The 15,774-nt window shown below is 40.1% G+C and overlaps 1 protein-coding gene across 8 annotated transcripts in view; it reads left to right on the forward strand.

Moving 5' to 3' along the window:
- The window catches only part of PPARG (peroxisome proliferator activated receptor gamma), a 124,116-nt gene that overhangs the window by 59,001 nt on the left and 49,341 nt on the right, over positions 1-15,774 (forward strand). The window contains exon 1 of one of the 8 annotated variants that reach the window (XM_043442470.1): positions 411-669. The exons of 5 other annotated variants lie outside the window; for them this stretch is intronic. In XM_043442470.1, the coding sequence (XP_043298405.1) occupies positions 588-669 (82 nt within the window). In that variant the 5' untranslated portion in view covers positions 411-587. Of the gene's footprint in view, positions 1-410; positions 670-748; positions 771-2,570; positions 2,590-15,774 lie in introns of those variants that run through there. 2 more of the 8 variants (XM_043442471.1, XM_043442479.1) reach the window with 2 other exon arrangements.

The raw sequence follows: 15,774 nt of genomic DNA on the forward strand, positions 1-15,774 counted from the left end.
ACCTCAGGACAGAACATTTCAGTAGCTGATGGCAAGTTTTATACACACATACTTGAATTCAAACATTTTCTTCAGATATCAGATGATATGACTAGAGATTCAACCAAGGGTGGGCAGACAGAAAAAAAAAAAATCTATCCAAGTAAGTTTCACTAGTATTTCATAACCCAGAGATGTAAAGTTTTCCATTTTAGAATCAAGTGAGGATTGAACTGTGTCTTTGCGCTCAGAGTTCTCAGCACTGTCCTGCCCCCGCCCCTCCCAAGACACGAGGGTCACCGGCGAGACAGTGTGGCAATGTTTTCCCTGTAATGTACCAGGTCTTGCCAAAGCAGTGAACAGTGCTATGACAAAACAGTTTGTCACAGCTGGTCTCCAGCAGGAGGGTGCCAACCAGTCCACCCAGGCCTGGTCCTCTGTGTGTTTATCCCCACCTCCCCCAAACGTTTGGAAACGGATGCCTTGACTCATTGGTGCATTCCCAAGTTTTACTGCCACACATCTTTTTCTTTGAACGGAACTGGCGTTTTGCAAGAAATAGACCAAATATCAGTGGGAGTCACGGCAAATCCCTGTTTCGCGCTGTGATGGGTGAGACCCTGGGAGGTCCTCTTACTGACCCAGAGAGCGAGCCCTTTGCGGTCACAGCGTCTGCAAGTACCTCACAAGGTAAAGTCAGCTCCAGATTTGGCTGTCGGTATACGCCGGGCATCACGGAAGGGTGAACTTGATCTTGTGGCTTGTCTTCCAAGTGATGTCTGTGTGTGTAGGTCAGTGTTTTGATGCTTAACTTGCTGCTGTTGCGTTCACTTAAAGCATACTCAGAGCTTTTTCTTTTAAAGAACAGACAACTAAATCCAGATTTTATTTCTGTTCCTGACTCCTATGTCCTGAATTTAAGTATTCAAGGTATATTTATATCCAAAGAAATTCTACTTGTTTTCATCGGGTTGGCCAAAAGACTTGTTCGGGTTTTTCTGTATAATCTTACAAAGAACCCAAAGGAACTTTTTGGGCTACCTAACATGTTCTGGGTTGACATATGTTTTCCCCAAATACCTAAGGTCTTCTCAGAATATCTTTCCTCCTTTTAGCCTTGTGTGTTACGTATCTCTCATGGCCGCATTTATTCATCCTAAAGTACGCTCTACTTTGGAATCTAGATACTTGCGTGGGCATTTTATCTCTCTCAAAGAATTGTAAGCATCCAGGGTATAGGACCAAGTTTTATTCTTTATATTTCCTAGGGTGCGAAACATAGTGTTTAATGCTTTGTAGAATAGCGTGGAGACCTTGGGGAAGGCCTGTTCTAAGCATCTCATTTTACTGTTGATGTCGATGATTATTACTTTTACTCGAATATGAAAGATTCAATTAGATACTTCATTTTCAGCATTTCTTTCTTGGCCTTTGCAAAATGTAAGTTTTTTATTTCTATAGCTCCTTCTACTGGAGCGTATTAGCACAGCTATTTCTCTTTTATGCTATATCATATTTATTTCTTTTTTTCCCCCTTCTTGTAGATACTACGTAAAAATTCATTGTGTTAGCTAGTCTGATTCACATTTTACAACATAAATGCTAAAGTGTTAAAATTAAGTTGCTTAATTGTTGAAATGGATGGCTTTACATTTTGATGTTTTAATTTCTCTGAAAATCTGAAGTTTGAACATATTGATCACAGAATTTTTTAAACATTGAGCTTTTTAAAAGTTAAGAAAAAAATTTCCTGAAGTGACATTTCATTTTATTGTGACATTTGGATTCAATGTATGTTTCTGTCACCTGGCTCTCTTAAATGGGAGTTTAGTCTTATTATATTACATAAAATCCTGTTATTCTGTTTTCCTACAAACCATAAAAAGTATTGTTGTTTCTCCAGTTATTAATTTAATCTGCATCAGGGCAGAATGTCCAATCTATATTAAAATAATTCTTGTGTCACAATTTGACAGTTTTGTCTGTTTGAAAAGAATATGTCCAGAATGCAGTGCAACAAATATTTTAGGTTAACTTAAGCAAATATGTTTATGGTAAGGGATAGTTATGGATTTTGCGTTAGTTTTCATTCTGCACTAACCTCTTTATTTTTATACCTTGAATTTGCCCTGGGTGTAATTTTTGTGTGTCTCAGATCCCTTTCAAAAGAATAACCCAGTACTTTTCTTCTTAATTAAGATGGTACAGAATAGAATTACTAGCAGTTAAGAAATTATATATTGTACCAATTATTTAACACTCATGTTAAATGATCTCTGATTACTCTTTATTCATAAATGTTTTTTTCTGTCAAAAATATGTTTCTAAAGGCCAAAGACCCGTGATAGTTCACTTCTATTGTATTTTGTAGATGGCCACTTAAATACGTCACTGTTGCCAAAACAAACAAACCTGAAAATAAATTGGGAACGTGGTCATCATTAGCTAATCGAGGCCAGCAGAGATGAAAGCCTGTAGAGATTTAGGTACCTGGCCTTGGCACAGGAATTTATCTGGCTTCTCTTCCTCATCACAGGCAAAGGGAAATAAGGGTGTTGCAAAGATCTGGGTGTTGCTATTGAAGGCAGAGTGGCTCCCTGAGTGTGAACGGTCCAGATTTCCAGCCATACGGGTCCCTTTCATGGACTTAAAAACTCCTCTCTGTGTAGCCTCTGTGCCCAAAGGGGAGTTCTGCGTGTTTTCCTGGGCTTCATTATCACCGTGATTCCACGTATCTTATTCCCCTTTTTGTTTTCATCATGAGCTTTTCAAGGAACCCCAAGTAACCCCATGCTGGCCGTGAATCCGTTTCCACTAGAGAAACTGGCGAGGTTGAAGGGACGCGTCCATAAACTGAAGCTGAACATGCCTCCCGCTTTCAGTGCCAGACTTAGTCCTGGGTGAATTCTCTAATTTTAAGTTGTTGCACCAGAGCACTGAAAGATGATGACACGCTTGTCCTTTGGAACTGATTGAGCAATGGAAGTGTGCCTTAGAGACACGACAAATGCTGCAATAGATGATTCTTTGAAACGAGAGTCTCTCCTGAGAGAGGGGCGAGTGATGGATTGCCGCCGTTTCTACTGAGGGAGACTTAAACTGTGGCCGTGTGGCTCCAGGCAGCTGTGTGCTTGGAAGCATTAGATGAACTGAGCCCAGGCTTTTACCTTTCCAGAAGTTCTGAGGGACCCATGTGGTGTCAGGAAATGGAACTCCTGAACTTGTCCTGGCCATGTGCTTTCTGTGTGAATGTAAGCGTGCCATCCATCCCCTCTGCCCTCCGCACGTGCGTTAACAGAAAATGCAGGGCTGTTGTGAGGACGGAGTGACACCAGACGCCCTCTGTGACGTCCATTGTCCTGGGCTTGTAGTGGTAATCACTACGGATAGCATTTTAAGGAATATGGAGGAAAAAAACGGCAGGATTCCTTATGCATCAAAATGAGTGGCAGTTTTAAGTGAGATGAGGCCTCTGTATAACCTCTCTTGAATGTTTTGATAAGGAAACGATCAGACTTAGAAAAAGCATCCTCATGTCTGATTTTTTTTTTAAAACGGGCCAGTTACCTCCCAATTTCATTAACATTTGTCTATAAAGAGACTGAATTTCCACAAGTTCAATCATTCTTTGTGCCTAAATGAGGGCAATGGTTGTGTGTTTTCTTCTCAGAGACATTGAAAAAGTGTCTTGGGTTATAATGTTCTCTATATGATGAAGATTTAGGTCACTGACAGCTCCAGATTTCATGATCTCACAAGTAATAACAGTTCAGGGAGTTTTTCTAGAATTTTACTGTTGTCCATAATAATGTTTTCCTTAGTATGAGTGAGTGAAAGTCAGTCAGTCCTGTCCGACTCGTTGCAACACCACGGATTGTAGCCCACCAGGCTCCTCTGTCCGTGGAATTCTCCAGGCAGGAACACTGGAGTGGGTAGCCGTTCCCTTCTCCAGGGGATCTTCCTGACCCAGGGATCGAACCCAGCTCTCCTGCATTGCAGGCAGATTCTTTACCGTGCGAGCCACCAGTGAAGCCCTTTCCTTAATAGTATGGCTCTATTTTATCATTTATTTCTGATTTAACTGTTCAAATTTGTTTTCTGATCACCAGGATATAGTAGATTTGCCAGATTTCTAGACTCTGGGAATCTTCTTATTATGCTTCCGAAAACTGTCATTTCTCTTGTACATTCTCCCCAAATTATGAATTATAGGAAACACCCCAAATATATGTCATTTATATTAAGTGCTTACAAGAAAAACATAGCACTTAAAGATTTTTTATTTTCCCCAACAAAGCCTAAGGAACACGACTTGTCTTCAAAGCTCATGCTCCTGGTTAATCGCTCAGTCGTGTTCTTCTCTTTGCGACTTCATGGACTGTAGCCCAGCAGGCTCCTCTGTCCACAGTATTTTCCAGGCAAAAATACTGGAGTGGATTGCCATTCCCTCCTCTGGGGGATCTTCCCGACCCAGGGATCGAACCTGAGTTTCCTGTGCCTCCTGCGTTGCAGAGATTCTTTACCACTGAGCCACCGGGAAAGCCTGCCAGCAACTATCTGTATAAACTGCAATATAAATCCATATAAATGGCAGTGTAAAACATGGGTCGTTAAGTGAAAAACAACTTTTATACCTCTGATAGAGGTTGTCGTGGATTATTACCTTTATCAGCATTCTCATTTATAACTTGAATAAGATAAGCTGGAGGAGATTCTGAAATCATCATAGCTCTTTGTAAGGTACATATTCTTTGTGTCAGAGGAAATCTGACCAAAGCAAATTTCTTAGTTATATTAGATCAGTGGAACAGACACAAAGTTTCTGTTATTTTAGCTTCCTTTGAACGCCCTTATATTAGGCTTTAGAAAGCTGTCCAGAAAACGCCTTTTGTCCACCTACTAATGTTGAGTTATTTGTGCAAATATGTGGTAGAAAAACGAATCAGACTCATTTGAATAGGACTGAGTTTCTATAAACCTCTACCAGATTACTTTTTTTGTGTGTGTAGACAGTTTTGTACCTGTAACTAATTTAGAGACACGGGCATTGCACACGTATTTGATAGCAACTGCTATTGGAATCAAGACCACGTGGCTGCCTGAGTACATAGTTTTTTAGGCCCACGTAATTTTTAGTTGAGAAAGGGATTGCCAACACAAGATTGAGGTTCCCACAAGTGGCGAATGGTTTACATTAGAAAGTAGATTTAAAACAGCAACTATCGATTACCTACAGGAGAATTATCCCTCATTACCTCATTCCAGGATTTCTGTACAGCCTTATAGCTGACCTTCTAAATGAGAAACTGTCAGCCAGCCAATCCAATCTGCCAGATAAGTGGTCCTAAAAGCCTGTCTTTATTACCCATCTTCTAATACACACTGAGCATCTACAATATAATAAGTACGAGACACCAGCAGGAACACTGGCTTTCAGAGCTCTTTGTAATCTGTTTCTACCTTATGTATCTTATTTCCCTCCAATCCGAGAGACTGGCCTGCCTTGCTCTAACTGGACCAATGTCATTGTCCCAAGGACAAGCCACACTCACTTTTCCCTCCAAGACTACCATGTCCTAGAATACCTCTCCTGATTCTTCCACCTTTGCCAGCCCTCTCTGTCCTTCAAGGTCAGGTTCAGGTGTCGTCTTCTCCATGAAACACTCCCTGGATACGTTACCATTAATCGCTCTCCCTCTCCCATAAAGGACTGTGTGTCTTCTCTCCCCTCCACTGCCCCTGAGGACCATCTCAGTCTCCTGAGAGGTTTATCTGAGTCTGCCTTAGCCCCAACAGCCTAGTCTCAACCCAGAGGGATCCCGTTAAAGTGGAAGTCAGGTCTGTCCTTGTACTCAACACCGTTCAGTGAACCCCCCTTCTCTTAAACGTAAGCCCCATACCCCTGCCTCACCACTGTCAACAGCCCTCCTACCCCTGTCTGCCCTTCACCCCCTCTCTGCAGCCACATTCGCCTCTTTGCTATTCCTCCCATGTTCCGCACTGCTCCTGCCTTAGTGCTTTCGCTCCAGCTCTTGCATCTTCCTGGAATTCTCTTCCTTTGACACCTTGGCTGACTCTCAGCTCCTCCTAATCTCTGCTCAGCTCTTACCTTCATGTGAGGATTGCTTTGACCCCCTGTTGAATTATCTGTCCTCCCCATGGGCCTTCCCCTCCCCCTGCTCTACATTTTCTCATGTCTAAAGCATTCCTCATCCTCTAGCCTCCCATATAATTAACTTACTCTCCGTATTTATTGTGTGTTGTCTGCTTTATCCCACTAGCACATTAACTCCATGAAGTCAGGGATCTTTGTCTAGTTTGTTCATCCACTGACACATCCCAACTACCTGGAATATGCTCGGTGAATAGCAGGGCTCAATGACACTTGTTCAATGAAAGAATAAAAACCCTCTAGAATTTTTGGTCTGTATCACAGTGTTTAACCCTTAATTTGAGACTGCCTGATATTATTCTCTGTTTTAAAGATTCCCTAAGCCAAGTTATATAGTCACTGAGGATAAGATCCAAGTTTTATATTTCCTTTTATTCCACCAGTATCTAACATGTAATAGGTGTCTGTTAAGTTCTTGTTGACTTATTAAGAACATGCTGATCTTCCATGGTACTTTTCTGAAATCAGGCATTGGAATCTATTTAGTGTGTAAAAATGAAAGTTTAGTATGCGCTGAGTAACATTCTAAAATGGATGCTAATATAAGCAAACCATGTGATATATATGCTAAAAACCAAGTACAAAGATACTATGGATTACCTATTACTTAGAGTTATTTGCACCATGGCCCTCCACTGATTTGAATATCATTAGTTGGATATCATTTGAATATTAATTTGAATGTGACAAGTTTTTTAATTAGCCAAATGCCTGGCTTCTTTGGCAAGTCTATCTATGTCTTGATACTTCCAGTGTTCACCTGAACTTCAGGAGGCCTATTTGCTAGCAGAAAAGTGCGTTACTTGCTTTAGTAGCTAACATCCCCTATATGAAGCCCTTAGAGCACTGTGTGCTATGTCATCAGTGTCCAGATGTTAATTCTGTCTTATCATCTTTAAAATAGAAGTTACCACTCTGGGATAATACAGGTTTACATTATCCACACTACCAAAAGTTTTCTATTTTCAGTTACTTAAATCAGACTTACTTCTTAAGTCTCCTCTAGTCTTCTCCTTAGCATTTTTTCAGAATATCTAGATATTATCTGATCAGTTGAGTTCAATCGCTCAGTCGTGTCCGACTCTTTGTGACCCCATGAATCGCAGCACGCCAGGCCTCCCTGTCCATCACCAACTCCCGGAGTTTACTCAAACTCATGTCCATCGAGTTGGTGATGCCATCTAGCCATGTCATCCTCTGTCGTCCCCTTCTCCTCCTGCACCCAATCCCATAGATACCCATTATTAGTCATAGTTCTAGAAGAAAAACCAAGGTTCAATTTCTAGTTTTGGCAGAGAGCCAATGGCAGAATCTAGTAACAGAAGTTCTGACATCCTTCACGTGTTCCAGGCACGTGAACACGATGGCCCCCTTCTTTCAGAGAAACTTAGATATTCATTCTTCTTACTCTTTTGCTTTGCATTAGCAATTAAATGTTTTTAATGTAAGATAATTGGATATTACCTTACTGTTGTCTTACCCTTTACCTAAAACTCTGCCTTTTAGTTTTAAAAAACCTGTTATGCAGACTGGGCAATTTTGCTTAGTTGATTAAACTATGTTGCTAATAAGATCCAAATGTGTGTGTAAATTTGACCTAATTATGGTCAAGTTTCCATAGAAATCTCTACCGTTTACAAGGAATCTCTTTACTATTGATACAGCCACACCTCTAGTCAATTATAAGGTACAAACAATTGACCCAGGAGAAACCAGTCCAGTTTGCAAGTGTTGGTTTGGTATGAAATCTAATCCTGATATTATATTCATTTTGTTATTATTGCTTAAATTAATTCAGGTATTAGAAGGGCCATGCTAGATGTTGGAGATGAGTATCTTTTCCTTGGATTATCTTTTATCAGGAACAATCCAGTCCTAGCCATTCCACTGGCCCTTACAATTCGAACACATCTCTACAGTGAAGAGAGCCCTGATTATTTCAGAAAGTGTGAGTCTCTTTCTCTCTGTTTCTAAAGCACTTACTGTCTGTCTACTTTCTTCTTTTATCAAACATCTTTCACCTGGGTAACGTCTCAAGGTCAAGAACTACATTATATTGTATTTCTTGTGAGACCTGAAGAATACCTTGCACATAGTTTTAGGTCATTGGTTATCTTGATTTAAGATGGCTTTGGCTTTGTATTACTGATTGAGCATGAACTGAGATTAAGATACTGAGAAAGGAAAATTGCCAAAGAAAAGTAAACCAAGGAAAAGTTTTGGGAAGAGAAACACCATAATGAAATACACCATGACTTGTATAAGAAGCAAGGTTATAAAATAGGTCATTGATATAAAGAAGAGGTTAAATTATTAGTATAAAATTGGTGGCTTGGATTTAACCTACTGATATATTTCACTTAAAAAAGAATGTCTCAAAAGACAACTCAACTGATTGAAGCACATTAACCTTCCAAACATAGGACTCTTGATATAGGCATTAGGTTTTAGAGAAAGATTTCCTGCATTATTAAAGAACACAGGGTCTCTATATAACAAAGTAGGCCAAACATATCTAAAACAAGAACATATCTTCGAATACTGACTCCTAGAATGAAATGTGCACCCTTTGAATTTTTACCTGCCCTGTTTACACTGCTTTAAGAACCTGTAGATTAAGACCTACAGTTCATATGAAATTGATTTTTGTGTGTGATATAAGAAAGGGGTTGAACCTTTTTTTTCCTCTATGTGGATATCCAATGTATGACCTACCCTATTTATTGAAAAGACTGTCTTTCCCCACTACATTACACTGACATTTTTCATAAACTAGGTGACCATTTACATGTGGCATTGATTCTAGGCTTGCTCTTCTATCACATTGGTCTGTTCTTCTGTCTTTGCACCAACCAATATCTGTTCTTAATGACTGTAGCACTATCATTGGTTCTGGTATCTGGTAGTATAAGTTCTCCAGCATTTTCTTCTCCTCAAGATTGCCTCATCTAGTCTTAGCCCTTTAAATTTTCATATAATTTTTTAGGGTCAGCTTGTCATTTTTCCACACACACAAAAAAATGCTAAGATTTTGATTGGAATTGTTCCAAATCTATAGATAAATGTGGGGAGAATTGACGGTGGTATAATACTGAGCCTTCCAGTGCATGAACATGATATACCCCTTCATTCAAATATTTAGATCTTTTTTCAGTAATACTTTTGAGTTTTCAATGTAGAGATCTTACTGTTGTTCTGATAGATTTTTGTCCCATAGGTACTTGATGATTTTGATGCTATTGTAAAAAATCATTTAAAAATGTCTTTTTCTGTTTGTTGTTGGCTTATAGAAATACAGCTGATTTTTTAATATCAACCTTATAGTCAGCAACTTTGCCAAATTCTGTTAACTTAATGGTTTTGTTGTGTTTTTTTTAATACAATCATGTCATCTGTGAGTAATGTTAGTTTTATTTGTACTTTTCTAATTCTGTGTTTTTGTTGTTGTTATTGTTGGATTGGATAGGATCTCCAGTGTTTAATAGAAATAATGATAAACTAGTAGCCTTATCTCACTCCTGATCTTAGAAGGAAAGCTTAAGTATTTCACTATCAAGTATGATGGCTACTTTAGGGATTTTGTCTTTTTTTAAACAGCTATTCTTTATCAGATTAATGAAGTTTCCTGCACTTCCTAGTGAAGAGGTTTTTTAAACTCATGAATGAGTGTTGAATTGTATCAAATGCTTTCATGTAGAACATTTTTCATAATGCTATATTGGCTCGGGAGGAAGAGTTAAAATGAAAATGCTTACATCGAATATTTTAATATGATGTGGCAATATGTTTTAAGATTGTTATATATATATATGTGTATATGTATATATAATCTCTACATATGTATGTGTATATAGTATAGCTAATGGAAATCTGTGTTTCACTGCGTAACCACTGGTGATCTGGCTACATCTGTTTTGACACTTTTGTCCTCAGAGTTTGTTTAGCTTAGGACCATTGTCTTCTCATTAAGAGTGCTTGGCACAGCAAATTGAAAACAAAAGAGTAAATAGAAGCGTAGTATATCACTCAGTTCGCCAAACTAAACCACTCTGAGTAAGGCCAGCTTTCCCCTCTAGGGTAATCGCAGGCCTTTGGAGATGCTTGGGTAGTAAAGTGTCCTTTAAAAACACCTACCCACTCTCTCTCCCTGGTTGCAGGAGGTCCTTTGTGATGGTTGACAAGGAGGCAGAGTCAGGAGAAGCAGTCCTTTGGGGATCTTTGGTGGCTGCCTCCTTTCTAAGTAGTTACACACTTCCGGAGCATTCCTTTCATTTTTTTTTTCTCTTTCCCTTCCCACTCAGCCTCCTGTCTCCCATTTTCATTCCCCCGTCACTGCAAAACCCAAATCAAGCTGCGCAGAGGGAGATGAGCAGTGGGGAGCACTCCAGTTCGCTGTTTCTGACCTGAGCACCATTCTTCGCTGGCTGCCCGTGTGTGCTAGGCAAGCCCAGATTTTCAACTCGGCCAGAGTAACTACAGTACAACAGATTCAATCCTGACTAGGTTTCAGTGAGTCTCCCTTTAGAAACATGTTTTCCTAATACTTGACCAACAGATGACATGTTTTCTCTTCTGCTTTTATCAGAAGAACCAACCTTGAACTAGTTTGACCATGATGAGAAAGAGGGCTTGAATCTCCAGCTAAGGTGGCAGAAGAAATGATCAGTCTGGATGAGGGCATGGTTCTCTCATCTCTCCTCTCACCTGATATCTCAGGACTGGGTTAAACAGCTATCTCAGCAAGATGTGGCCCATGCAAGAGAAAATGAAGTTTGTAAAAGTGTAAATGAACATTTTCTAAAGCCCTTTGTTGGTCTGAATTTGGAAATTTGCTGTGAGACCTCCTGGCATATAAAGAAATGTGCATATAAGGATACATATTAGAATGCTTTCAACCTCTTGAAAGCCAAGGCTATCAATGGGAGTATCACCAAGATGTCAACCACAGAAGCATTGAATTTGGTTTGTAGTATTGTCTAAGTTGACAACACAATGAAAATGTCTTTTCTTAAACAAATGACACTGTAAGGAATCCATTTTTAATCCTTTTAAACATTAGTAAGTTGTATTAAAAGTAGTAAGTTATGTTAACTATATGTACATTTATAAGTTATACATATTAACAAATTATAAATTACATATGTAATGGGTCAGTGCCTGTCATGGAATCAGTGCCTAAAAATTATTAGCTACTGTTAAACTGTGATCTTCCCTCATGGCTTAGTGGTAAAGAACCCACCTGTCAGTGCAGGAGACGTGGGTTCAAGCCCTGGATCAGGAAGATCCCTAGAGGAGGAAATGCCAGCCCACTGCAGTACTTTTGCCTGGGGATTCCCATGGGCAGAGGAACCTGGTGGGCCACAGTCCATGGGGTCACAAAAGAGTCAGACACGACTGAGTGACTGAACAATGACAAACGACAACAGTAAGCTATACGTCTGCTGATGGGGCCCAGACTCTTTTTCTTCCGTGATACCAGTGAAGGAAAAGAGATGAAGTGATAGAATCTATCTTTTAAATGCTCTAGTCACAGTCATCTGTGAAATGTCATCTGTTGGTCAAGTTTTAAAAATAGTTTCTGATTTTCCTTTATTTTACTTGAAGCTACATTAAATTTTTCTCTACTATTCCAGGTCATTATATGATAATTCCTTTTAAGAGGACTGGGAAACAGGCAGGGAATATATTTCCTTCTTCTAAGGTGAAATCATGGGAAAATGTTGCAATTGAAAGATACTTAATTTTTACCTTTATCAAAGTAATATTTGCACACAGTTTTGGAAGTCAGATTGTGCAAAGCTTTTAATGAAGAATTGCAGTCTTTAGTCCATACCCAGTTCCCACTCCTCAGAGGCAGTGATTTTTAACTTTTTAAAACATTTCTCCTGGCTTTTACTACTGTGTCTTAAGATAACATGTTTATACTGCTATTTTAAAATTGTGTCCATCATTACCCACTGACTTCCTACTGTGGTAGATAAGAATTTATTTAGCCCTTTGCCACCATGGTCACTTTCCCAAAACACACACTTCTCCTTCCCCCCAACTTCATAGTGTGGCGATTCATAATTTTAGGTGAAATCAGACATCTGTGCTCACCTTTGAAAGTGTTGCTTACGGTTGAGCCAGACAGTAGGCTGCAGTTCTGCCTCTGACCCTGAATAGCTGTTTGTTTTTCTGGAGTTTATTATTATTATTATTATCTTTGCTCCCATGTTGTTCTTTTTCTGCATACCTGTCACTAACCCATCCTCAGACTCTCCCTCAGAGTGGGCATTTGCATGTCTCAGGCCTTGCGTTTCTCCAGGGATCCCTCTGCCCTCCTCTGTCCCCCTGTTCCTCTCTCTGTCTAGGAGCAGGTTCTGCTCAGGATCTGGTGTCTTAGGCCTTCCTTCCCCCTCTCCACTGGGTTCCCATCCCTTGCTTCCTGGATGTTTTGTTTCCTTTTTGTTCTGGTGTGGAACTCTAGGAAAGAGGTGACTGTTTTTGAGGCCTTGTATTTCTGAAAATATCTTTATTCTCCTCTTACACTTGAGTGACGGTTTGGCTGAGTATAAAATTCTAAGTTGGGAATCATTTTTTTTTTCTTTGAAATTTGAAAACACTGCTCTTTTGATTTTCTAGCTTCCAGTGCTGCTCTTGAACAGGTCAGTGTCATTCTGATTCCTGGCCCTTTATATTGGACTTTTTTTTCCCCTGTCTGGAATCTTTTAGGAGAGTCTCTGTAAAAGCATTCGTCTTTACTGTGATTCCTTTCTGCGTGGTTTAAGTTCTCTCTTGTGTTTTGCTGTTGTTTCAACCAACATAAATCCTTGCCCTTAGTCACTCTAAAGTCAAAGAAAGCCTAAGGGGTAACTTAATGCTTTTCAAGTACATGTAGTAAGGGGCAAATATACAGAAGACAATAACTATCGATTTAGAAAATGAAATTCCAAAATTATAAAGTCCAACAACATAGGTTAGATCATGATTTCACAAACCCTATTGCATCAGACAGTAAACTCTGTGAACATTGTAGTCCATGCCCCCCCCATCCGCTTCTGTATATTCTCATGAATTATTAGCATATAATTCTAAGAAGTCCTGCGGCAAACCCATTTAAACAGGCTTCATGTAGCATTTCCTAAGTTTATTTGCCCACCAGAATTTTTTGTTTTTAATTATTCTGAAAGGAACATCGTTAACATATGTGTAACACAGTTGGGGACATGCCAGATAAGACGTAGACTTTCCTGGCTGCAGAAGAGCAATTAAGCATTGGAATGAGTAACCAGGAGAGGCTGTGGACTCTCCTTTTGCAGAGGCCTTTAAAACAGGACATCTGTTTTAGGCGTAGTCCTGTTTGAACAATAGGACTTTGCTTCTGTTTCTTCCTCTTCCTGTCCCCTAGTGGTAGCGTTGAGGAGCTTTTAGCCCACCTTTTACATGATTCTAGTAATCTGGTGACAAAAATTACCACTGCCACCAATAATTATATTTATAGAGAACTCAATGGCCCCATGCTGGATGCTTTACATGTATTATTTAACTGAATCTTCAATGGCAACTCTGTGAGGTCGGTAGTATGATTGTTTACAGACTAGGGATAGTTAGGTATAAAGAGGTTACAAAATGACAAGCAGGAGGGCAGGATTCAAACCCGGGGCCTCTGACTCACTCCTGGCTCTCCATCTGCAGGTGTTAATGTCCAGAACAGCAGCTTCTTCAACAAAGGAACATGTAAAATGCATACATTTATGATGTGAAAACTTAGACTGGTACAGTGCTCACTTTATCAGACTGTTCCCTAAACCTTTTGATGAATTCAGAGTTTATTATTTTTCTTAGAAACAAATTCTACTCCCAGTTTTTTTTTTTTTCATTCTAATTTGTCATCCAGCACATGGCTTCTTGCATGAGAAGGAGCCATTCTCCTTCATGAATTTGATGTCATTCCTGTGTAGGAGTCAAGACTAAAATGTTCAGATCGGTAGATATTGGTGTAGGTTAAAAAGTACCCTTTTCAATGTGTTTACATACAGTAACAACTTCCTAATGTAGTACAGAGGATGCTAGAGAAGAAGACAGAAAACCTGGATTCTCATGGGCTCAGCCTCTAGCTCCAGACTCACAAGCAAATCACTTGGCCTGCTTTTCTTCATCTGTCAGATGAGGAGCTTAGATGATCTCCAAAAGGCCCTTTCCACTCTAACGTTTTCAGGATAGTTTTTGTCTCTGGGTATCAGCTGTTGTAACGGGAGAGGAATTAGGAAATCCACAGGTCACTGCAGAGTGATTTGAGTAGATTAATAAGGAGGGTGGCTGGGTGAATCACATTTAAGAGTACCGTGACCCTTGAACAGAGGATGAGATGGCTGGATGGCATCCCCGACTCGATGGACATGAGTTTGAGTAAACTCCAGGAGTTGGTGATGGATAGGGAGGCCTGGCGTGCTGCGATTCATGGGGTCGCAAAGAGTCGGACACGACTGAGCAACTGAACTGAACTGAACTGAACTGACCCTGAACTGAAACAAATGAGATTGGGAAAAAAAAAAAAACAGCAGTGACCAAATGTCTCACTGAGGTCACTTCCAACAAGGCTCCTAAGTTTAAGACCATCTAGTAAAGGCTCTTTCCTGCGCCCACTCTTGTTGCTCAGCTTAACCAGTTGCTTCAGTGAAACCTCTACTGGAGAATTACTCACCCTTTACAGGGCATCCCTTTGAACCTGGCACCTCATAGGTGTTCAGTGAGGGTTTGTTGAAATTAATTGTTATTTGACATAGAACTAGAAGATCCAAGAAGAGATTTCTTTTCCTAACCAGTACTAAGTTAGGAAGTCACAAGTGCAGGCTGGGCTGTGGAGTTTCAGACCATCTGGGTTGATAACCCAGCTCTGCTCCTTAGTAACTGGTGCAGGCTGTGGAGTTTTAGACCATCTGTGTTCATTCATAATCCACCTCTGCTTGTTAGTAACCGGGTGGTCTTGGGCAAGTTATTTCCACACCTGTGCCTCGGTTTCCTCTTCTTTAAAGAGATTTACAAGTGTACCTACTTCACAGGACATTGTGAGCGTTAAGTGAGATGATATTTGGCACCAGACTCAGCAAAAATTCAGGGTTCTATTAACACTCAGTTCAGTCACTCAGTTGTGTTCGACTCATTGCGACCCCATGGACTGCAGCACGCCAGGCTTCAGCTAATGTATTTATTAAGGCAAGAGAGATAGTTGGATAGCATCACCAATTCAGTGGACATGAACTTGGGCAAACTCCAGGAGATAGTGAGGGACAGGGTGTTTGACGTGTCCATGGGGTCACAAATAATTGGATATGAAACCTCAATGAGGTACCATTACACGCCAGTCAGAATGGCTGCTATCCAAAAGTCTACAAGCAATAAATGCTGGAGAGGGTGTGGAGAAAAGGGAACCTTCTTACACTTTTGGTGGGAATGCAAACTAGTACAGCCACTATGGAGAACAGTGTGGAGATTCCTTAAAAACTGGAAATAGAACTGCCATATGACCCAGCAATCCCACTCCTGGGCATACACACCGAGGAAACCAGATCTGAAAGAGACACGTGCACCCCAATGTTCATCGCAGCACTGTTTATAATAGCCAGGACATGGAAGCAACC

This window comes from Cervus canadensis, chromosome 22 (genome assembly GCF_019320065.1).
Source record: "Cervus canadensis isolate Bull #8, Minnesota chromosome 22, ASM1932006v1, whole genome shotgun sequence".
Taxonomy (NCBI): domain Eukaryota; kingdom Metazoa; phylum Chordata; class Mammalia; order Artiodactyla; family Cervidae; genus Cervus; species Cervus canadensis.